At 63.9% G+C, this 21834-nt stretch overlaps 6 protein-coding genes across 6 annotated transcripts in view; all 6 read right to left on the bottom strand.

Annotated features, from left to right (window-relative positions):
* Positions 1-174: 174 nt before the first annotated feature.
* Positions 175-2690, bottom strand: MNEG_3904 (Uncharacterized protein; the record flags this gene model as incomplete). Its single annotated transcript, XM_014047625.1, has 6 exons — positions 175-218; positions 588-1219; positions 1517-1660; positions 1960-2030; positions 2274-2339; positions 2613-2690. The coding sequence occupies 6 exons, from the start codon at positions 2688-2690 to the stop codon at positions 175-177; spliced, it is 1035 nt and encodes a 344-aa protein (XP_013903079.1).
* A 2361-nt stretch (positions 2691-5051) lies between these two features.
* MNEG_3903 (hypothetical protein) lies at positions 5052-7793 on the bottom strand (the record flags this gene model as incomplete). Its single annotated transcript, XM_014047624.1, has 5 exons — positions 5052-5988; positions 6189-6561; positions 6815-6965; positions 7140-7444; positions 7712-7793. 5 exons carry the CDS (start codon positions 7791-7793, stop codon positions 5052-5054), a joined length of 1848 nt encoding a protein of 615 aa, XP_013903078.1.
* Positions 7794-8953: 1160 nt separating this feature from the next.
* On the bottom strand, positions 8954-13883 carry MNEG_3902 (hypothetical protein; the record flags this gene model as incomplete). Its single annotated transcript, XM_014047623.1, has 5 exons — positions 8954-9433; positions 9673-10316; positions 12257-12779; positions 12995-13668; positions 13859-13883. 5 exons carry the CDS (start codon positions 13881-13883, stop codon positions 8954-8956), a joined length of 2346 nt encoding a protein of 781 aa, XP_013903077.1.
* Positions 13884-15225: 1342 nt separating this feature from the next.
* Positions 15226-16628, bottom strand: MNEG_3901 (hypothetical protein; the record flags this gene model as incomplete). The annotated part of the gene is made up of 3 exons (XM_014047622.1): positions 15226-15630; positions 15858-16462; positions 16604-16628. 3 exons carry the CDS (start codon positions 16626-16628, stop codon positions 15226-15228), a joined length of 1035 nt encoding a protein of 344 aa, XP_013903076.1.
* Positions 16629-18077: 1449 nt separating this feature from the next.
* On the bottom strand, positions 18078-18362 carry MNEG_3900 (hypothetical protein; the record flags this gene model as incomplete). Its single annotated transcript, XM_014047621.1, has 1 exon — positions 18078-18362. The coding sequence occupies one exon, from the start codon at positions 18360-18362 to the stop codon at positions 18078-18080; it is 285 nt and encodes a 94-aa protein (XP_013903075.1).
* A 3090-nt stretch (positions 18363-21452) lies between these two features.
* MNEG_3899 (hypothetical protein) overlaps positions 21453-21834 on the bottom strand; it is a gene marked incomplete at both ends in the record, with an annotated part of 1994 nt that continues 1612 nt past the window's right edge. The window contains one exon of the mRNA XM_014047620.1: positions 21453-21644. Coding sequence (XP_013903074.1) covers positions 21453-21644 — 192 coding nt within the window. The remainder of the gene's footprint in view (positions 21645-21834) is intronic.

Here is a 21834-nt window from a genome sequence, read left to right as displayed (position 1 = left end):
GGCGCAAAGAGCGCCTCCCCGCCATCCGCGAGCAGCCCCGCCTCCTCGTCTTCCGCCGCGCGCTCGCGATGTCCGCGCCCCGAACGCCCGCCGTGCCGCCGCCGCCGCGCGCCGTGCTCGCCCTCCGTGCCCTCCGCCGCGCTAGTGCCCGGCAGGCAGCTGCGCAGCAGCTCGTTATACAGCCCTGATCCGCATATCAGCACCACAAACCCCAGGATCTGCAGCGCGTGGAAGCGCTCCCAGCCGAGGCGGATGCAGACCAGCCAGATGAACAGCGTGCGGCAGGCGTCGATCGTCGCGCGCGCCGCGCCGCTGAGGGACTTGGTCACCGAAACGCCTGCGTGGGCCCGCGGCGCGAGCAATGTGCAGCGCGGAAACAGGAGGGAAGAAAAGGTGTTTGCCGAGACGAGCCCCTGCTGCGCCATGCCGAACTGGACAGGGGCCACAAAAGCCCCACAGCATAGCACCCGCAGCCGGCGACGACTGTCTGCTGCACACCCATCTGCAACACCATACCCTTCCCCTGGGCCCCGACCCTCCCCACTTCCATGGCACCCCTTCATCCCTGGCACCCCCCAGCCACCCACCGAAGAAGTTGAAGCAGGCAATTGAGAAGACGCTGACAAGGATCGCCGCCGCCAGCGCGCCGTTCCCGAGCACCTCCCGCGCCGCGCCGGCCGCGTCGTCGATCGGCAGGCCGTCGCCGCCGCGCACGAACGTGAGCACCGGCATCGCGAGGGCGCACAGCGCAAAGCCCCAGCAGCCCTCCAGGCCGACCGCAAGCAGGGCTGGGACCTTGTATTGGACGAGAAACTTCTCCTCCAGAATGAACTGCAGCGCCGTGAACGCCTGCGCGCACACGACTAGCACGTCCCCAAACAGCGGCGCCGCCGCGGTCGCCGCCGCCGCCGCGCCGCCGCCGCTGCCGCCGTCCCCGCCGCCGCCATGCTTGCCGTGGCGCAACACCTGCCAGACGTGGGCCGGCAGGTGGGGCAGCAGCGCCGCCTGCTCCCGCAGGCTGAGGCCGTTATGGGCGCCGGCAACTGCATCGTCCTGTGCGTATATAATTGAGCTGGCGCCGACCAGCGCGGCGCCGGCTGTGATGAGCACCATGCCGAGCCAGTGGTGGCTGAACAGGCGGCGGCGCAGGATCACGACCGTGAACATGCCCGCGAAGAGCACCAGAGTGCCGCGCAGCATCTGGTACACGCTCGCATAGCTGGAGGGGGTCGCACGCGTGCACACATACATGTGTGTGTATGAGTAGGTGTTTGTGTGTGTGTGTGTGTGTGTGTGTGTGTGTGTGTGTGTGTGTGTGTGTGTGTGTGTGCAGCAGCGCGGGTGAGGGTGTAGGTCGACCAGCAAAGCAAGCATCGCGCCGTGTCAATTGCCAGGGACTGCACCCGCTGTGCCCAGGCTTAAGGAGCCGCGCTGCGGCGCCACCCCACCGCGCTTCAACAGCAGCCCCTGCCCCTCCGCGCAGCCGGCCGCCAGGAGGCGCCGGCCCTCCTCTCACGTGAAGAACAGCCCCACGTTCATGAGTGTCGTGCCGCACGCGTCGCACAGCGCCGGCACCGCGAACGCCATGATGCGCGCGACGCGGCGCGCCATCTTCTCCTCCTGCGGCAGGGGCTGGTACGCCGGGTCCTGGCGCTTGGCCCTGGCGGCAGTGAGGGGCCATGGATGATGTGGACGGGCAACTGAGTGCGCGAGCGCGCCTTGCTGTATTGCGTGATGTGCATCCGCCGTGGCATGTGCGCATGTCTGGGTGTGGATTTGCATGATGCACACATGCGTGTGTTTGTGTGTGTTCAGTTGGGGCAGGTGAGTTGGGGGCAGGGGATACGGAGTGCGCTGCGCCGGGTGGGGCGGTTGTGTCGGCGGCTTGCTGGGCGCCAACCCCAAAAAAGCAGCGAAGCAATGGCCTGTGGATCCGCTTGCGGCGCGCAGGATGCTCACTTCTGCCGGCGCCATCGGAGGTAAAAGTAGGGGATGAGGCAGAGGCACTCCCCCAAAAACATGAAGGCGCTCTGAGTGTCAAGGGTGGCGGTGCGGCGAGCTGGCTTGAGCGGGGGCCGCATCACTGGCGCAAAGCAGCCAAGCCGCAAGCGGGGGGACGCCAACACGGGGGCCGAGCAGCTGTCAAATGCTGTCAAATGCTGGTTTTGCATGCGTGTACGTGCAAGGTTGCGCGTGTTTGTGTGTTTGTGTGTGTGTGTGTGTGTGTGTGTGTGTGTATGTGCACGCCAACCAGTGCAGCCCTGGCTGCCCACCTGCACTGCTGGGTGCCGGAAGTTGACCGGGCTGCCATCGCTCGCAAAGCCCACCACCAGGATGTCCTTTGGGCCGCGGCAGCGCGACGCAAAGCGGCCGGCGGCGGCGTCAGGGTCGTGGTGGGGCGGCAGCGGCGGCCACATGCCGCGTGCTAGGCCCCATGAGGCCGGCTGAGGTTGACCGCGCAGTGCAAGGCGGCTTGTTCCCTTTCCCAACCCGCTGGAGGAGCCGAGACCAACAAGCCAGCACCCCAAGAGGCCATTGCCACATCGTTCTGCCTCGCATGCGGCCTCAGCAATCGCCGTATGCGTGTCTCGCGTGAGGACATGCGAACGCACCTGGTACTTGGTCGCGATGGTGTTGATCGTCCCGGTCAGCAGCATGCCCGCCGCCAAAAGCGCAACCTTGGCGCGCATCCTTGTTGCGGCGCGGTGGTGCGTGACCTAGGAGCCAGCCGGAGGTGCGATGCATGCAGGTGCAGGGCATAAGCTGCGTCCCGGCGCAGCGCGCCAATGTGGCGTGCTGCAGGGCGGCGGCAGACATGGCGTCGTGTCGGCCTCTAGGGTGGTGCCGCTTGCGGCGGCCGTACTTCCCACCTTAATTCGTATGACGCTGATGAGCTACGATGCTGAGCTTCGTGCCATACGTGGGATTGGAGGGTGGGCTTGGGCGCCCCTGATGAGCCCACAGATCTGGCGGATCGTTCAGCCCCTTGAATCTATAGTGTCTATCGCTTGTGGCCGATGCTGAAGTAGCGAGCGCACTGGCTCTTGAGATGGTGTCATGAACTGTCAGGGCGATCCTTGCTGTCGTGTGTTCCAAAAATCAACGGCCATTCCATGGTTGTAACAATCTGTAGTATCACGACATAGCCGAATGTGCACAACGGTGTGTGGGCCGCTTCAAAGAAGAGAAAGCACCTGAGAGGAGATGCAGGTCCACAGCCATCGGTGCGGCACCCCACCGGCATCAGCAGGTCCGCCATTCCAGGTATCAATCACCACTGCTCTGCTTGGGTCACTTTGCAGCATTGTTGATACCTTCTGATACAGTGCATCGATATCGGGTCAGACACCCCAAGCGCTCAAGGGCAGAACGAGCTGGATCCCTAGAGCTGCACCAGGGATGTGTACTGCACAGGTATGCCACAGGGTGCAGCCATGATAAAGCGAAAGGTTGCTAGGTGGTTGTATCCTGTTGCATGCAGCAATGCTATATGGTTCATTGGGGCCTGAGAGGGACTCAAACCAGCATGCCCCAGGTGACCCTGCCTGTGCATGCTGCTCTGCACGGGCGAAACAATCCGAGCATGCGACAACAATGCCGAGCAGAGCACCGCAGGGTGCCACGATACTACTGCCGGCTGGGAACCTCCGTGGATGAGGCTGTCGTGTGGCGTGTGCAGGTGCAGCGTCAGCTAGGAGAGTCAGTGACTGCATGAACTGTGCTGCTCCTTGTGCCCTCCCTCAGCTGCACTGCTGCCCTCGTTGATTGTGTCTGCACCTGTCCACGTATGAGCAAGTGTAACCTACAGTGGATTACAAGGAAGCTTCTGTTATGTGCACTTGCTCTCTGAAATCATGCTTGTCGCCATAACGCATCACGCATCCACGTCACCAAAAAACAAAGTCCCATTCGCCTCACAAAATCCGGCGCCGAGCGCCTGTCCCCCCCTGCATGCGCGCTTCACAGCTCAATAGTCCGAGTTCCTGCGCCTCGCAGCAAACCCCCTGTTGCAGGCGCGGCTGCTGGTGCAGCGCGCGCCCAACTGCGGGGGCCGCCGAGGGCGAGGGAAAGTGCGTGCTGCCGCAGGGGTGTCTCCACAGAGAGGCACCCCCACGGCAATTAGAGGCCGGCAAGAGCAGGCCTTAATTGGGGCGAGGCAAGGCAAGGCGTCGCATGCGGGTGCTGCGGTTGTTTTCCTGGGGCCGGCACGGCCGGAGTGTGCCATGTGCAGTGAAAAGACCGCTGTGCGGGACAGCAAGCGGCCGCAATGAGCAGAGGGGCGCGAGGTTCCAGCCGCGGGCCGCCCCGCCGGCGGGGCAAGCAGGCCCGGTCCGCGCCTGCTCGCACGACGCCGGCAAGCGGAGGGGCCCGCCCGTGCGCCACGTGGCGCCCACAAGTCGCAGCGCTTGGCGTCCGGGGCCGAGCGAGGAGGTTGACAGCGTGGCAGCGCACACGGTGAGCCTCGCAGCCCTTGCAGTTCCGAAACACACTTAAAACCACAACGAAGGCACAAACCAACCACGCACAAACACTCAACACATCCTCAGGGCAGGACCCTGCGCCACTGAACGCTGTCGGTCGCACGCACCAGGGGCGGGGCAGCGGCGGGACAGGCGTCCCCCCAACTGCACCCCCCCTCGTGAGGGGCGCGCCCCCCCTCGTGCGAAAGGCCGCAGGTCCAGGCGGCGGGGTTCTCCCGTGCATGCGGCTGCCGGCAGCACCGCCTGCCGGGGCATGTTGGAGCCGCCACCCAGGGCCCCGGCGGCGCAGAGAGTGAAGATTGCTCGAAATGACGAGCGAACAGAAGGGCGGCTCAAAGGCCGCAGCATGCTGCCAAAACACTGACTCGCTACTGACAAAAAACATGGGCGCGGCGGGGCAGGCGAGGCGGGAGTTGCCCAATCAAACTTTGCAGTTCAAGCAACTCTGCTGCATGGACGGAAGCAATGCGGTGGTGAGCTGTTTCGCTCCAATAAGCCCGAACTGGGCTCGCTCCTCCGAGTGCGCGCAGGGACGGCGCTGCCGAGCCCCGCAGCATGGGCTGAGCGCAATCACGCCCGAGCTCGCTGCCTCAGCGCGGCCGACGCGCCGGCGACCACGGCCGCGGCCGTCGCCGCGGCCGTTGGGATGGCGGGGCCGCTGCCGCCGCCGCTGGCCAGCAGCGTGGCCTCTAACCGCAGCGCGGCGCGCGCGAGCGCGTCCCCAAACCGCTGCATGAACTCCGGCCCCGCGACCGCGTACGCCGCGCGCAGGGGCGCGAAGAGCGCCTGGAAGAACGCGGGCATCAGGTGCGACGCGCCCGCCGCGGCGAACGCGCCGTCCACCAGCCAGCCGCTGTGCGCAGACGCGAGCACGCCGTCAACCACGATGCTGCCGCCGAGGGTGTAGGGGTTGAACAGCCCCTCGCGCGCCACCGCCGCCGCGCGGGACACGGTCGCCTCCTCCAGCGCCGCGCCGCCCGGCGCGAGCGCGAGCACGCGGTCGCCCGGCCTCACGTGTCGCGCGTGCGTCATGCGCGCCGCGGCGAGCGCGGCAGCGCCCGCGGCCGCGCCGGCGCCGGGCAGCACAGGGACGAAGTGATCGGGGGTCAGCTCAAGCGCCGCGCCCGATGAGAGCTCGAGCCGCACAAACTGGGCCGCCGCGGACGCGTCCCTGTGGCCGAAAAAGTAAACGTCTTGGTACTCAAGCTTCCCGGCGGCGTTCGCGGCGAGAACTTTGTCGCCCACGCGCAGCTCGTCCATCCGCTTGGCGCCGCCGCCGGCGACGCGGGCCGTCGCGGCGGCCGGGAAGCAGCCGTTCGGGCCGAGGGAGATGTCAAACTGGGGGCAGCCAGACAGAGGCGCGCAGGTCGCCCACTCCCCCTTGCCGACCGCGGGGGTGCGCCCGTACACGCAGTTGCCGTTGTTGCAGAAGCCCTTGCCGGGAGGGCACAGGAAGTAGAACGCCACCGACGCATTGTTGAGGGCCACCCGCACGCCGTCGCCGCCGCTGCGGTGGAAGGAGCAAGGGGCGCAGGCGCGGGCGCAGCTTCGGTTCGCCGCTTGGGTTGAGCGAGCGCACGGGGCGAAGATGCATGCATGCGGGCTCGCAGCCAGGCCACTGCCATTCCATCATGCAGCGTCCCCAACCCTGAAAATTGGAAACCCCCCGAAAGTCTCGCCGCCGGCCGCCCACAGCACCGCACTCACGCGCTGCACTGGCCCTCCTGCATCCGCCGCCGCCTGCCAAACGGCCCGACGCCCCCGACGCCCCCGACGACGCCGGACAGCGCCGACCCGACGCCGCCCGCCGCGCCGGTCAGCGCAGATCCGAAGCTGCCCGCGGCGGTGCCGGCGACGCTGGTCGCGGCGCTAACGGCCGACGTCGACACAGCGACGGCGGTGCTTACAGCGGCCTGGGCGACGCCCCTGCCCGACGCGACGATCTGGTCGACCCAGTCGGGGATCGTGAACGCCTTTTCCTGCGCCTTGTAGATGAAGCCGGCGGTGTTGAGGCCGCAGGCGTTCCAGGGGGCCACGTTGGGGCCCTCGAGGCCACAGCTGGTCGTGAGGAAGTTGAAGTCTGGACGGGGATGGGGGCGAAGGGGGCGCGGGTGGGTCCCTGGGCTCGAGCTGAGGCGCCCGGCCGCCGCGCCCGCCATGCCGCGTGGTGCTGCGCTGCAATACAGTGAGCGGCCGCTGATCGGGCGCGCCGGGCCGTTGGGGCCGCCATTTGTCAAGCCCGTGCTTCCTGGCCGGTGTGCCCAACAAAGCGGCTTTCACGGCCTCCCAAAGTTGTGGTGACCACTGGGAAGGCAGCCGCCACGGGCGCTCACAATAGTCAAAAAGCTCCTTGTCGAACCACTTGGTGTGCGCCACGACCTCGGGCAGGCAGGCACACTGGCTCTGGAACTGCTGGCTGAAAACCTCCGCCGCCACCTTGCAGCAGGGCGCCGGCGCCTTCACGGTGTCTTGGGTGAAAGACACCTGCAGGCGTCAGGTCGCACGTGGGGCGGTTCGGATGGGGGCGCCGTCGGCCCGGCACAGCTGGTAGCGTGCCACGTCCGCCCTCAACGCACGCGGCACGCGCGTCGAGCGCTCGTACAGCGTGCACAGGAGCGTAGGTTGTAAGGCGGGGCGCGCAGCGGTGCCGATGCTCACCGCCAGGCTGAAGAATCGGGTCAGGTCGAGCCTGAAGGCGCTGTTGCCGCGCATGCCAAACACACGGTCCAGGCGGTTGTAAGCGACCTTGTTCGCCCTGTTCAGGCAGCTGCTGCACTCGCTCGCGGCGGCCGCGAGCTTGGCCACGCAGGTGCTCGGAGGCGGCACCAACAGGGCGGCCGCAAGTGCCTGCTTCGGCGCCGGCTTCGGCACCGGCTTCGGCACCGGCTTCTGCGGCGGCTTCGCCGCCGGCTTCGGTGCCGGCTTCTGCGCCGCCTTGACTGCTGCTGCAGGCGTGTCGGGTGCTGCGCGGCGGTTTGCGGCGGAAGGCCGCGTGCTCAGATCTTCTTGAACGTATTTTTTGGATGCGTTGCGTATGCTCCCGGGGTCGCTGTAGGCTGTGCTTCAAAGCGGGGTGCAAGCGCACACATGGAGCCACAGACGCCATCGCGGACCGTGACCTGCAGCCTGCATCACAATCTCTTCTGCAACCAACATTTGCGTTGTGTGATGCTACCAGGGCCCGAGGTCACCCGCTACTCCCTGGAGCTGCCACCCTGAGACCGACGCACCTTTGCCACCGCCCAGCACGCCGTCCGTCCGCGCCAGCAGCATCACTACCACCAGCACCGCAAGTGCTGATGCCCTGCGCATCCCGCCTTGCCTCACAGCCTGCTTGCCCGACCGGGCCAACGCGAATGGGCTTCGATCTCCGTTGCAGCGCGGGCTGTTTTGACGCTATCAAACGGTGATAGTACGGACCTGGGTATTTGTGCGGCACCTTGTGAGGACCAACACTGCAAAGTGTTGTGGCCGGCGATGGGGCACCAGGCCGTCACCGGGCACGGTGTCAGGGCCTGGTGTAGGCCCCTCGACTACACGACATGGGCGGCATGAGCTGCACAGAGGTGACTGGGTGTTTTGAAGATTGACCGCTGTACATGCAAGGGGCCCAAACGGCAGGCCAACACCTGCCCGTCCCACGGTGGCGACACCGCAGGTTCAAACCCAGCCCTCTGCTGGGTTGCTGCGCGCGGTCGTTTCTGCTTGTGAGGTATTCCCCGTCAGCGGCATTCTTCAATCAGCACAGCATGCCTGTCGGACTTCCTGATGCACACAAGAGTCAGTAGCGAGCATGGCTGGGGCAAAGGCTAAGATGGTCAACATTTGGGCACGCCCGGCTGCTTTGGGATGGGTTGAAGCACCACCAACTGCCAGGTTATTAGATTGTAAAGGGAGGTCGACGGGTATGGCCAGGTGCAATATGTCTTCCCCCCGCTGGGCGGCGACACCGACGGGTGTCGTTGCTGCACTGGACCAACTACCCATTGCAGCGTTGGGCTCACACTGGTGGATGTACGCACCATCCACGGTGTCTGGGTGTCTCAGTCTAAAGGTTAAGATGGTGACATAGATATGATGACAGCCGCCGCTGCTGCTTGGTGCACAGGTGCACGAAAAACAAGAAAACAGGGTGGCCTGCTAATCTGGTTACGGATGGTGAGCGAGGTGACTCAATGGAGGCGGCTGGACACCCTAGAACAGGCACTCCAAAGGTTTGGGTTTGGAACAGGGATGCCAGTAGCTGCCTTGCATGTTGGGCTTGGTCGCATCTGCAACCAAGATTACTTCAAGCCATGCCTTGTCAATTCTGATGCCCATCGCCTGGTCTTTCGTGCATACGGGACCTTGAACTTATCAAATTACAATGGTGTCAGTGGTAACCATGACCTGCTGGTGCTTGCTCAGCGCGAGACCAGAAGCCAGCCATATAGCAAGGGCATGACGAGTCATTACAAAGCCAGCGTGGTCGTTCAATGTCTGCTGTTCAGGAATGAGGGGCCAGCTGTGGCCATGGCCTGAGCCTGAGCCTGCACGATCTGCTGCTGCGGCCACTGCTGCTGCTGCTGCTGCTGCTGCTGCTGCTGCTGCTGCTGCTGCTGCTGCTGCTGCTGCTGCTGCTGCTGCTGCTGCTGCTGCTGCTGCTGCTGCTGCTGAAAGGAGCTTCCGGGCGCCGAGCCAAGGACATTGCACGAACCAGGCAACACTTGGCTGTTCACAAAGCTCTGAGCATTGCTGGTGGCCACACCGTTAGTGCACATGGCCTGGGCGCGTGCCACCACGCGCTGAACAATCACGCAGCCTGTTGCGGGGTTGACCCTCACGCTCTGCGCCACCGCCTCGCTCCACGCCTGGGCCTGTGCGGTGGTGGCGCTGCAGAACACGGTGGCAGTGGCCTCCACGACTGCGCCACCGTTGCCGTCAGCCACGGCCTTGGCCATGGCGGAACCGACCTGGAGGAAGGGAGCGTGAGAAGGACAGTCAATGAGTACTGTGGGCATACAGATTGGTGGCTTCAATCCTGTGCACGAGGACAGCGCTTGCCTGCGTGCAAGCGCACAGGCAAGCAAGGGTGCGTCACGCAAAGCAAAGAGTTATTGACACAGGAAGCAGCAAAGGGGGGGGCGCCCACCTTGCCTTGTAAATCCGCCTTTTCCCACTACCCCGGCCCGAGCTAGCCCCCGTAACTCACCATGCTGGAAAACTCAGAGCCAAACTTCCCGCCCCACGCGTCGCGTGCCTGCGCCACGGCGTCGGCTGCCCCCAGGGCAAAGCGCTGCGTGCTGCCCTGTGCGCTCGCCGCCCCAAACGCCGCCGCTGTGGCTGACACGAAGCCGGCCTCCATGTCGGCGCCCTCGTGCATTGCAGTGGCTGCGCTCTTCGCATACACTTCAGTAAAGCAGCCCTGGTCCAGGCCCGCGGTGTGGGCAAGCACTTTGCCAACGTCCGCTGCGGCGCCAGACTCTGCCGCGCTCATCAGCGACCACGCGGCCTGGTCCATGTCCATGCCGGGCCCCGTGATGGCACGCGCCGCGGCGAGTGGGTCGGCGCGGATGAGGCGGCTGACAGTGGGGTCCCCGCTGGGGGCTGCGTGCTGCGTCCCCGCCGCGGCGGTGGCGGTGGCTGTGGCCGTGGATGGAGCCACCGTAGTCGCAGGGGTGACGCCGCGGCGTGCCAGCCAGCGGTTGGCGAAGAAGTTGAACAGGCGTCCTCGCCCACCCCAGTCTTGCCCCAGCAGCCGGCGTCCATTGGCGGCACTGGGCAGGGGTGTGGACACGCCGGCGGTGCGCAGGGGCGCGGCCAGGGTGCCGCTGCTGCACAGCACCAGCAGGAGGGCTGTGCAGTGATGGAGACGACAGCGGGGTATGGCACGGCAGGTAGGTGAGGAAAACAAACAGCGGTGTTGGCCTGGCTGTTGAGCAACACGCAACGGCCCATCAACCGACGCCACACACGGTGCCAATTCGCTTGCACGTCGGCTTTGGCTGACCCGGTGAGAGGTGAGATGACATCCGCACCCCACCCATGAACTCACCAACACACGCAGTGAGCCTGGCCATACTGTTGAATTGATACAGTATATGAGTTGATGTGCCAGCGCTGCAGGCTGCTGTGTTGGTGAAACAAGACAACACGTATTGGGCGCCCGCACCAGCAGCTCGATTATAAGTTGTTTGTAGATGGCGCTTTTGTTCTGTGTGAAGATCGCTGTGTGTAGTTAGTTAACGGTGATCCAGAGCTCGCAGCAAGCAAAGCGTAGTTGCGCGGCCGCTGCCGCTGCTGCTGCAGGGCGGCTGCCCCTGCCTCACACTTTTTCAGGGCCCCTGCTGGGCGGCCGACATGACAAGCTTGGGGGGCCTGCAGCGAGGTGACCGTGGCAGCTATGGACGACACAGTTTGAAATAGAAGGCGCATGAGTGCCAGGACGCTGCTATGCCCTCTGCATGCGGTCTCAGAGTGCCAGGACACCTGTCCAAGTGCCATGCCTGAGACCAGGCCACGAGCCTCGCAGGACCACGCCGCAAACTGCCAAATGCAGACATTGCCATGACCAGGACCAGACTGTAGTCTGCTAATCGCACACGGCTCTGACAAGGGTATGCATGACACTGCGTCCGGCCTGACATGCAGCAGAGGGCAGGTGGTGGTCTGATGCGCATGCAGCATGCCGGCAAGAGCCATGCATGGCGGCCACGCTGTCTTGAGATGGCCCCTGACAAGCGAGGCGGGAGGGTCGCAACTCTTCAAAAGCTATCACAGACCAGGTGCTTGTAAAAGCTCAAAAATCAAGTTTGTCTCGCCTCTCGCTCCAAAGCGCTCTCTGCCAAGGCGCCCTCTGCCAGGCAGCACGCACGGGCTGGAACGTCAGCTCACTGCAGCAGTGACACTGTAGCAGTGACGACATCAAGGTGGGGTCAGTCTGCAGAGCTTGCCACCGGCAAATAGGGTATGATGCATGCTTAGATAGGTGATGCCTGGCTTGTGGGCGTGCCGGCCCCACCATCGCAGCCAATGGTGCACGGTTTACCACATGCAATGCTGTGCACTGCACAGGTGGCACAATGACACTTGACCCGCCACGGCTTGTTGCAGGCTGCGCCATGGTTGTGGGTCATACTTGCGAGGAAAGGGTGAGTTGTGGTGACACTTGTGGCTGGAGGTCAAAAGTTTGTTGTGCCGCAGGTTTTAGTTGGTATTGCCAAGTGGTGCTGCGAGAGGTCGCGTAATGCTTGCAGGTCAGGAATATTTCACCTGTTCACTTAATGGCAAAGTTCTGGGCTTGCATACATAGGGGTCCTGTTATGAGGGCTCAAAGCCATTTCCAAAAAAAGTTCTCCAGGGCCGCAACAGCATAGGGTCAAGCTTCTGTTCTATCTGATTGTGTGCAAGGCTGGGCGCATTGTGCAGCGGGGCCAATATGGGAAACACCAGAGCAACGGCTTAACTCGGGCGGGTGCGCCATCTGGTGCTGCTGGCAACCTAATCCACTGCACTGCCGTGGTGTGCGCGAAGAAGCGATGAATAAACGATTCAACACTGATAAAAAGCAACTTCAGATTAATTTTTTTTGTTTGTTGTACAAAATATGATAAATGGTGGTAATGTGACCCCACACACTTTCACAACCCTGAAAGCTGCAGTAAAGAAATAAACCCTAATAAGTCCTGAGCAAAGCTTGGGAGCTTGCTGCACGCATGGCGTGCACAGCAACATTCACTGCATCGCTTGAGCTGAGGATGTCGATGTCGCCCAGGACGTAGCGCCACCAGACCCACTCGAGCTCTGCGCAGTGGCAAACGCGCGGGCTCCGCCAGTGACCATGCCGCCAGGGAAGCCGCCGCCCACCATGTTGCTCCAAGCGCCGGCGTTGTTGGCCTGCAGCATTGGCAGCGCAGCTTGCTGCTGCTGCGGCTGCTGCACCTGCTGCAGCGGCTGCTGCACCTGCTGCAGCGGCTGCTGCAGCGGCTGCTGCTGCTGTGGCTGCTGTTGCTGCTGGACGGGGACGGAGCCGCCAGCAGCCGCGCCAAGGACGTTGCATGAACCAGGCAGCACCTGGCGAGTCACAAAGCTCTGAGCATTGGTGGAGGCCACACCATTGGTGCACGTGGCCTGGGACCGCGCCACCATGCGCTGAACGATCGCGCAGCCCGTCACAGGGTTGACCTTCACGCTCTGCGCCACCGCCTCGCTCCACGCCTTGGCCTGAGCTGTGGTGGCGCTGCAGAACACGGTGGCGGTGGCCTCCACGACTGCGCCGTCGTCACCAGTGGCCACGGCCTTGGCCATGGCCGAGCCAACCTACAAGATGGGAAAGGCGAGTGCGGGTCATGTTGGGACGAAGGGTGGCTGGGTGAAATGGGGACCGGCGGTGCACGCAAGCAAGCATTGTAGAGGCAGCCGTATTGACAGGGGTGCAGCAACAAGGCTTCCACAGCGGAAGAGGGCGGCTGACTGACCGGCTTGAACCTCATGACACCCCACTGTCCCATTGCCACCTGCACTCTGACACTCACCAAGTTGGTAAGGTCCGAGCTGAGCTCGCCGCGCGCCTGCGCCATCGCGTCGGCTGTTCCCAAGGCAAAACGCAGCGAATTGCCCTGTGCATTCGCCGCCCCAAACGCCGCCGCCGTGGCTGACACAAAGCCTGCCTGCATGTCGGCATCCTCAGCCATGGCTGTGGCTGCGCTCTTCGTCAGCAGTTCAGTGAAGCAGCCCTGGTCCAGGCCCGCGGTGTGGGCGAACACTTTGCCCACGTCAGCTGCGGCGCCAGACTCTGCTGCGCTCATGAGGGACCACGCGGCCTTATCCGCGTCCATGCCGGGCCCCGCAATGGCGCGCGCAGCGGCGAGCGGGTCGGTGCGGATGAGGCCGCTGACGGTGGGGTCACCCCTCTCGCCAGAGGGCTGCGCCCCTGGAGCGCCGGAGGCGATGGCTGCGGCCCTGGCGTCGGCGGATTGCAAGGCGTTCTCAGTGGCGGCCTCTGTGGCGCTGGTGATGGTTGCAGCCTGGTCAGCGGCCGAGCCGTGGTGCAAGCCTCCAAACTGCTGTCCGCCGAACTGGCGTCCGCCGAAGAAATCTGCCTGGCTTGTCAGCCGGCGGCTGGTGGCGCTGGGCAGGGGTTTGGTCACGCCAGCGGTGCGCAGGGGCCCCGCGAGAGCAGTCGCGCTGAACAGCAGCACCAGGACCGCTGCGTCCAAGGCGACCAGGTGAGGTTTGCGGAGGGATGGCGTTAAAAGAGTACTTAGTGATGCATTGTGGAGTGGGGCGTGTTGTAAGGCGCGCCCGTCATGTCAAGTGGCTGCTGGGTGGCTGGCCAATCGGCTGATGTGCCGTGGGCGCAATGATTAGTTGACAGCCGTGTTTGTCATGCCGCTCACCAATGCGGGCACTAAGCTTAGCCATTGGTTCAAGCGGAATAATTTGTACTGTGTCCCGTGCTTTGAGGTGCCAACGTCGTTAGCGGACGGACCGCGGTCTGATTCGCGCCTCCCCACGTTCAGGAGATGGCAGAATGAGCTTTCACTCAATGTATGGTGGCTCCTAGAGCTTATCAATACAGAGATCATTAGCGGCGTGTCACTGCAGGGCGGCTAACCTCTCACCCTTTCCTTGAGCGGCACGGCGCTACTCGGCAGCTGCCGGCCGGTCTGGATCAAGGCATGGGTGCAGTGCGACGACCTATGGCAACCACCCCGGGACTACCAGCAATACAGGGCTCAGAATTTGAAGAGCACAACTTGTAAATTTTGATGCGGGTCTGACGGGGGTTGCTTGCACGGCAGAGCCTCCGCCAACAGTGCGTTGTTCGCCAGTCCAAGAGCCTATCGTGGGCATGCGCGGGCTGCAAGCAATTGATTGCTCGAGAAGACAGAAAGCCACGAGGCTTTGGGACTCAAAATAATCCAAGCTGCCTTGTAAGGGGTTATGGCCAGCACACGCGGGTGTTCAGACCAAGACCACATCTTGCCTGTGCGGGCACTGGGCAGAGGCCCACTTTCTGCTTGCATGCATCCCCAGGCCAACCCGTGTTACATGCATATCCTCAACTGTTGTTGCCCAAAAAGGGTACCCCGCGGGCTATGGTCGCGCTTGCAGCTTTGTTGCCCTGGAGCAGGGCCAGCACGTGGACCTGCATCACGTCACCAGTGATTAATTGCGAGGAAGGGCCACCCTACGCGTGCCTCTATTGTCACTATCAGAGTTATCACATTACATGTAAGCAATTAAATCTAGAGGGGGTCTGGGACAATGTCTAGGATGTCAGGGCATGTGTGCGCTGATGACAGTTCCAGGCATCCAGAATATGATACATAAGGCGAGTGGGTCTGATTGAAGTCGTCAACAGCAATACACAAGTGTGCAAATAGCGAAACATGCAGCCCGCTCTCAGGGCACGACAGAGGTAATCACCAAGGGGTGGCAGAATGCGCAGGGGGTACGCCTGCAATTGCTTGCAAGTGCCATGCCGTTGGCGTGGCAAATGTTTGGTGGCGTTGCATGTCGTGCAAGCAACGAGGCACGATGTTTCAGCGCCCATGGGAACATTTGCGAGTTGCCAATCATTGCGGTTCACCTGTCCCTTGTGCATGCCTAGACCAGTTTTGCAGAATGAAGTGGTTGTGCCATCAAAACGATCGCAAAGCTGTTAAACAACCTCAATAACAGCAGACCTAAGCTTTGGAGCTATGCACCCAAAAAAGTTGACTCCTACAACCCAGACGCATCTACAGCGCAGTGCACAGACTTACGGGAACTGTTGAACACTGGCTGCCACCGATGAGGCGGCGCCACCAAAGGTAGATGAGCTCTGGGCGCTGGCAAACGCGCGTGCTCCGCCCTGCTGCTGAGCGGGGAAGGAGCCGCCAGTGGTCCAGCCAAAGACGTTGCAGGTGCCCGGCAGCACCTGGCGCGTCACAAAGCTCTGGGCAGTGGCTGTCGCGACGCCGTTGGTGCACATGGCCTGAGCGCGTGCCACCACGCGCTGAACAATCACGCAGCCCGTCACAGGGTTGACCCTCACGCTCTGCGCCACCGCCTCGCTCCACGCCTGCGCCTGCGCGGTGGTCCCGCTGCAGAATACAGAAGCGGTGGCCTCCACAACTGCGCCATCGTTGCCCGCGGCCACAGCCTGGGCCATGGCGGAACCAACCTGGTCGGAAAGAGGGGCATTGCAGGAATCAAATGAATGTGGTGGGTGGGTGAGTGTGTGGGTGGGATAAGGGACCCACGAATGCGTGTGTGCAAGCAAGGGAGGATGGGTACTGCATAGCTGGAGGTGCATTCACGATGTTGCTGATGCAGACAGCAGCAATCGAGATTCCTTGTGATCATGGTGTCTTGGCCGCCCCGATACCGCAGAAGTGCCCCGGAACTCACCATCCTGGCAAACTCGGAGCCAAACTCGCTGCCCCATGAGCTGCGTGCCTGCGCCATAGCGTCAGCCACCCCCATGGCGAAGCTTGGGATGCTGCCCTGTGCGCTGGCCGCCGCAAACGCCGCCGCCGTGGCTGACGAAAAGCCTGCCTGCATGTCGGCGCCCTCGTTCATGGCGGTGGCGGCGCTCTTCGCAAACACCTCGGTAAAGCAGCCCTGGTCCAGGACCGCGGTGTGGGCAAACACGTTGCCCACGGCCGCCGTGGCGCCGGCCTGCGCGGCGCTCATCAGCGACCACGCGGCCTGGTCCATGTCCATGCCGGGCCCCGTGATGGCGCGCGCAGCAGCGAATGCGTCGGTGCGGATAAGGCTGTTGAGGGTGGGGTCGCCGCTGAGGGTGGTGGCAGTCGCTGTGGCCGTGGCGGTTGCAGTGGTAATGCCGCGGTGCGCCAGCCAGCGGTTAGCCAAGAAGCTGGACAGGCGGCCGTGCCCGAACCAGTCCTGCCCCAGCAGCCGGCGGCCGGTGGCACTTGAGAAGGGCTTAGACACGCCAGCGACGCGCAGGGGAGCGGCCAGGGCGGCACCGCTGCACAGCACCAGCAGGAGGGCTGCGGAGGGTGGCCGTGGCGACGGAAGAGGGTGAGCTATAGTGCGCAGGTGGTTGGGTGAGGACTCACAGTGCATGTCACCCGTGCTTGCCCGTCAATGGTGCGCTGGTTGAACGCCGCGCCGACAACCACGTTGCTCACCAACGCCAGTACCGAGCCTCGCCATATTTGTGGAGCAGCGATGTGATGACCTATACCTCTGACCTCTACCTACGTGCTAGTGGATTTCCAGATGATGAAGCGCTTTGGTTTTGTCTGTAGTCGATCTAAACGGTCGCTCAAAGTTCACTCGCCCGGTGTTGGTTTCAAGGCAGGTGGGCTGTTTGTGCTATTGTTAGTATGAATTTGCCAGAATTTATGAAGCAAGGCTGCCAAAAGTGGTGCAGGAGCTGTGGGGCGGCCGGTCCCTCACTCGCTGGCATTGACACTCACCCTTCCCACAACTGTGAAGAATGAGCTTCCCCCCGTCCCATTGTCCGACAGCTGCAGGCTTGCAGCAGTAATCAAGCTGTTGAATGAGGCAAATCGCGTATGGAAGTTCTGAAGGATGAGCATCTGCAAAGCTCGCACGTGATGGGGCTGCCGTACTCGCGGGTGATCAAGGTGCACCCTTGCGAACCCGAGGAGAACACACGGGCGGGGTGGCCAGGGAGCGGAGTGCAGCGCGTCATGGGGTGCTCCACACGTAACTTACAGTACCTGTGTGCAGCTGTTGTCACTCTGCGCAATCCAACCTGTGCTGTTTGCCATTTCAGTCCGGCAGCGTGCCAATGGCCTCGTTCGTTTGGAGTTCTGTGCAGCATTTGGCGTGGTTGTGCTTACGTGGAAACCCAGCAGGACTGGCTGGTGGCTGTCTCGGACTGCGAAGTGTGTCTTGTGCCATTGCACAGCCGCTCCCCCGTAAGAAAATTTCCGTGTCCCAGAGCCAGTGTGGCACAATTGAGACTCTGCGTGCTTTCCTGGGTATTACACACCAGCACGGCGCTTTTGGGACTACTGTTGATGCGCAAGTCATCATAAGTGGGTACAAACACCACGTGTTGCAGTGGCATGGCGTTGTAACGTGGAAATATTGCAAAGCACCAGCATCCAGGTGCGGTGGGGTGCGGGTGACGGTTGCCTGGGAAGGGCGTGGCTGCAGGCCACTCACACGACCTGCATAGACGGGAGAGCATGTTGCCATTGCAGGCCTGCGAAGCGTTCGTACACACCAGCTGCACTGAAAGGCACGCCTACGGTGCAAGGGTATCCGAGCCATCTGCGGCTGCAACAAGGCTCTGTTGCGCACCATCGGCGACGGCCGAGTAGTGTTGGCCGCGGCTGGCGGCAACGCATGTGACTACACATGCAGGCGCCCTGCCGGCAGTTGCAGCGATCCGCACACCGCCGCGACAACGCAATGACTCCGCCCATGCGCATGCTGCCGGCGATGGTTTTGCGACGTGTCCAGTACCACTGGCTTGCGCTCACGGGCGACGCGGAGATGCACCCGCGCCCCGCCCACTGCTTCTGCCCCAGCTGCGCCGCGGGCATGCCTGCAGATTCGCCAGAGTGCGGTCCCAAGCTAGCGCCGACCCACGCTGCATGATGAGCTGATCAGGAGGCAGTCATGCGCTCACTCGGCGGTGGCGGCCTCCTCGCCCTCCGCTGCAGGCGGGATGCCGCACGGTAGCAACATCTTCTGCAGAAACTCGTAGCGCACGCGGCCGATAGACTCGTTCTGCACCACCGAGAAGTAGGCCAGCATGTTGTGATGGCCTATGTACGAAGCGTAGCTATCCCTGTGGATGTTCAGCAGCCACTCGAACTTGGTAAGGTCCGCATGGCCCGTACCGACGTACTTGGCCTGCAGGTGCTCGATCTGGCTGTTGATATTGAATCTCTCTGCAAGTGTTGACATCCTTGAGGCAACCTAGGAGCCTGCAGGTGCCTGCAGCGGCCGTGGCCCGTGCACAGGTGATCTGACAGCCTCTGATGGGCGGGCGGCACAAAATCACGATGTTGAAATGGGATGTGTAGCCGTCGTCATGAGTTACAATGACAAAGCTGGGCTGTAACCATGGGGAGTCACCAGAGATCACACCCTGCGCATTCCATGCACTCAAGGAAAAAGTGTTTACTCTCCGTGCTTTCGCAGGTGTGTATATTTTAAGGCGGGAACCCTACAAGGGTCTGTGGGTGCCCCCAGCTTCTTTGCATGGTCAGCCTGCACAGCCCCACACATCCTGCACAGCCGTTGGCGCGGCTTTCACCCACTTCATCATCCTAACAATCTATATCATCACTGTAGTTGTGCACAGTGATTAGGGTCATGGTGCTTTCAAGCCAGTCAGAGGATCTACCGTCCCGGCAGGTGGCGCAAGCAGTGCAGCGAGCCTTCTCCGCGCTGCCTAAAACGGGAAAAGCCCAGCCTCATGAGCACACTGTACTTGCAGGTGTGGCAAGTACTAAGCGCCGCTGCCGCGAACTGCACGCTGTGTGCTGATGCAGCTGCTGTGCATGCTGTCGCATTCCCCGCTGACCCGCGCCCGCCTGCCTGCCCGTGCACAGGGTTCGCCGTGACGCTGCCCGGGATTTCCCTGCCGCTCGTCATCGCGCTAGGCACCGGCACCAAGTGCCTGGGAGGCGGCGCGCAGGTCGGCGCGGCGGGCGGGGAACTCATTCTAGACGGCCATGCTGAGGTGGTTGCTCGCCGCGCCTTGGTGGCATGGGTGTATGGGCAGCTCGAGGCAGCTGTTGCAGCCGCTGAGGCAGCCCAGGCAGCAGAGGCGGCCAAGCCAGCAGAGGCGGGTGCTGCGGCGGACCATGCGGTTTCGGCATCTGCGCCATCAAACGGCGCCCACCAGGATGAGCCACAGGCGCAGCCAGAGCCGCAGTGGCCGCTCTTTGCATGGTGTCCAAGCACGCGGCGCTTCGTCGCGGCGCCAGGCCTGGAGCTACACATGTACATCAGCCAAGCCCCCTGCGGCGACGGGTCCATATTCTCAGCCGCCGGCAGCGGGGGAGACACCGGCGGCACAGCGGCTAGCGGCGCCTCCGGCATCGAGGCCGCGGGGCCGTCGCCGGCCGCGGGCGCCCCGTCAGCAGACGAGGTCGCTGCCGCAAGCCGCACGGGGGCGCGAGGCCACTTGGATTCAGTGACGCTTGGCAGGACGGGCGCCAAGCTCATCCGCGCCAGCCAAGTGGACTGCCGGCAAGGGGTGGTTGGCCAGCAGGGCGGCCAGGAGACGGACGACGGGTCAGAGGCGGGGGCTGGGGTGCAGGCTGAACGAAGCCCTGGTTTAGGAGCGGCAGCAGGCACAGCAATAGCAAGATCAGCAGCAGCAGCAGTAGAAGCAGCAGCATTGGCACGAGCAACAGATTTAACAGCAGCAGAGAACAGCGCAGGGCGGGCCGGAGCAGCGACGGCAGCGACTTCATCCCCGGCCGTCCCTCAGGCGTGGGACGTGGAGTGCGGGCCGCAGCAGCTCAGTGCCCTCCGCCGCAAGCCCGGCCGCGGCGACGCGACGCTGTCCATGAGCTGCAGCGACAAGCTCGCGCGCTGGGCGTGCCTCGGCGTGCAGGGCGCCCTGCTGACGTCGCTGCTGGCCCGGCCGCTGCACGTCGCGACGCTGAGCGTGTCGGCGCCGCGGCCGTGCGGCGCTGGCTGCAGCCGCTGCCGTGGCTGCGTCGAGACGGTGGTTTTGAGAGAGGATCAGCAGGATGGGGCTTGGGTCGGGAGTGAAAGGACAGCAGACGCCCATTTTGAGTGCTGCCAGTGCGAGGCGCTCCAGACAGCGGTTGCGAGGGCGGTGGCGGGCCGGGTCGCGCACGTGGCGCAAGAGCGGCTGCGATCGCCGTTCGAATGGCGGCCGCCGGCGGTGGCTGTGGTGGGGCCGCCGCCCGAGCAACTAGGCCTCTCGCCCAGCGAAGCTCGGACTGTCCCGTCAGGTGCGGCTCGCGGGCCCGAGGCCCGCTGCGCACGCGCAGTCGGCCCGCGTGTACCAGACGCGGCGCTGCCGTCCGCAGCGCCGGCCGCACAAACGGCACGCCGCCTCACCCCGCCCGGCGCGCCGCTCCCCCCCCTTGAAACGCCCGCCGTCCCTCCTTTAACGCTGCGAACGCCCTGCGCCCTTCAGGCTTCTCCATCAACTGGACTGCAGCTGGCCTACCGCCCCAACATGACCTGCGGAAGCACAGGAATGGCGTTGTCCGGAACCTCAAGCCCCCCAAGGGCACCCACGAAGTCGCCCTCTCGGCCTCGGGCCGCAAGGCCGGCAGCGTCAGGGCGCGCGCCGCCGCCGCCTCGAGCCGCTCGCGCCTCTGCGGCGCCGAGCTGGCAGGGCGGTTCGCCGCGCTGCGATCGCGGGTCGCTTCCCTCGGCCGCGGCGGCGCCGGTGCTGGCGCGGATGGGGCAAGCGGCGGCGGCGCTTTTGCGGCCGAGCGGGAGGGGTTGGCGGTTGCCAACACGCCGGCGGCCCTGAAAGCGGCGCTGCAGGGGGAGTGGGAGGCGGGGGCCGCGGCAAGGGCGGATGACCAGCAGTCGTATGCGGAGGCTTGGAGGGCGCTGCGGCGGCCGCCGTCCGTGTTTGCCGCCTGGCTCACGAAGCCGCCCGCTGGCGCTGCGAGTGGCTGTAATCCCCCAGGCTGACATTGACACTTGCTGCGGAGGGTTGCGTGCAGTGCGCCACTGTTATTCCCTTTTCTGTTGTGGGCTGAGCAGCTGGCCTTGTCATCTTGCGACACCATTAAAAGATAAGGTGATGCATGCAGGTCCATCCAGGCAAGCCCAGCGCTGAAGACCCCTTGATGACGTACTGGGCGGGCAGGGGTCGCGTTGCATGGGGCGCATGCATCCAGCTGTTGTGATCCCTCACCACAGGCGCATCAGGAACCCCTGTTTTCTTGCGACCCTAAGCCCTGCACCCTAAGCAGACAGTGATACCAGAAGCTTTCGGCACCCTGCATGCGCCCAAGTGGACCACGTCTGTGCATCACCAGATTACATCACCTAAACCGCAGCCAGCACGGGCCCGCCCTCGACCGAGGGCGAGCTGCCGCCGCCCACTCCTGCGCCGCCGCCGCCGCCGCCGTCCTCCCGGCTGCGCCCGGACCCAAAGTACTCCTCGTGCAGCTGCTCGCAGAGGGCCTCTATGAGGTCAATAGCGAACCGGCGCTGGCCCTCCTCGGGGATTTCCTCAAACTTTGGGACGTGCACAAACAGCGAATGCGCTGCGACGCCTGCGCCTGCGCCTGCACCTGTGCCCGCGGCCGCGGCGGTGCGACCCCCGCCGCCGGCCGCCGCCCCGACCGCACCGCCTGCGGCTGCCCCCGCCGCAGCCGCAGCCAAGGCCGGCGTCCGCCCCGAGAGGGCTTGGCAGAGGGAGAGGCTG

Source organism: Monoraphidium neglectum, assembly GCF_000611645.1.
Source record: "Monoraphidium neglectum strain SAG 48.87 unplaced genomic scaffold scaffold00514, whole genome shotgun sequence".
NCBI classification, from domain to species: Eukaryota; Viridiplantae; Chlorophyta; class Chlorophyceae; order Sphaeropleales; family Selenastraceae; genus Monoraphidium; species Monoraphidium neglectum.
This window is presented reverse-complemented; position numbering and strand designations above follow the sequence as displayed.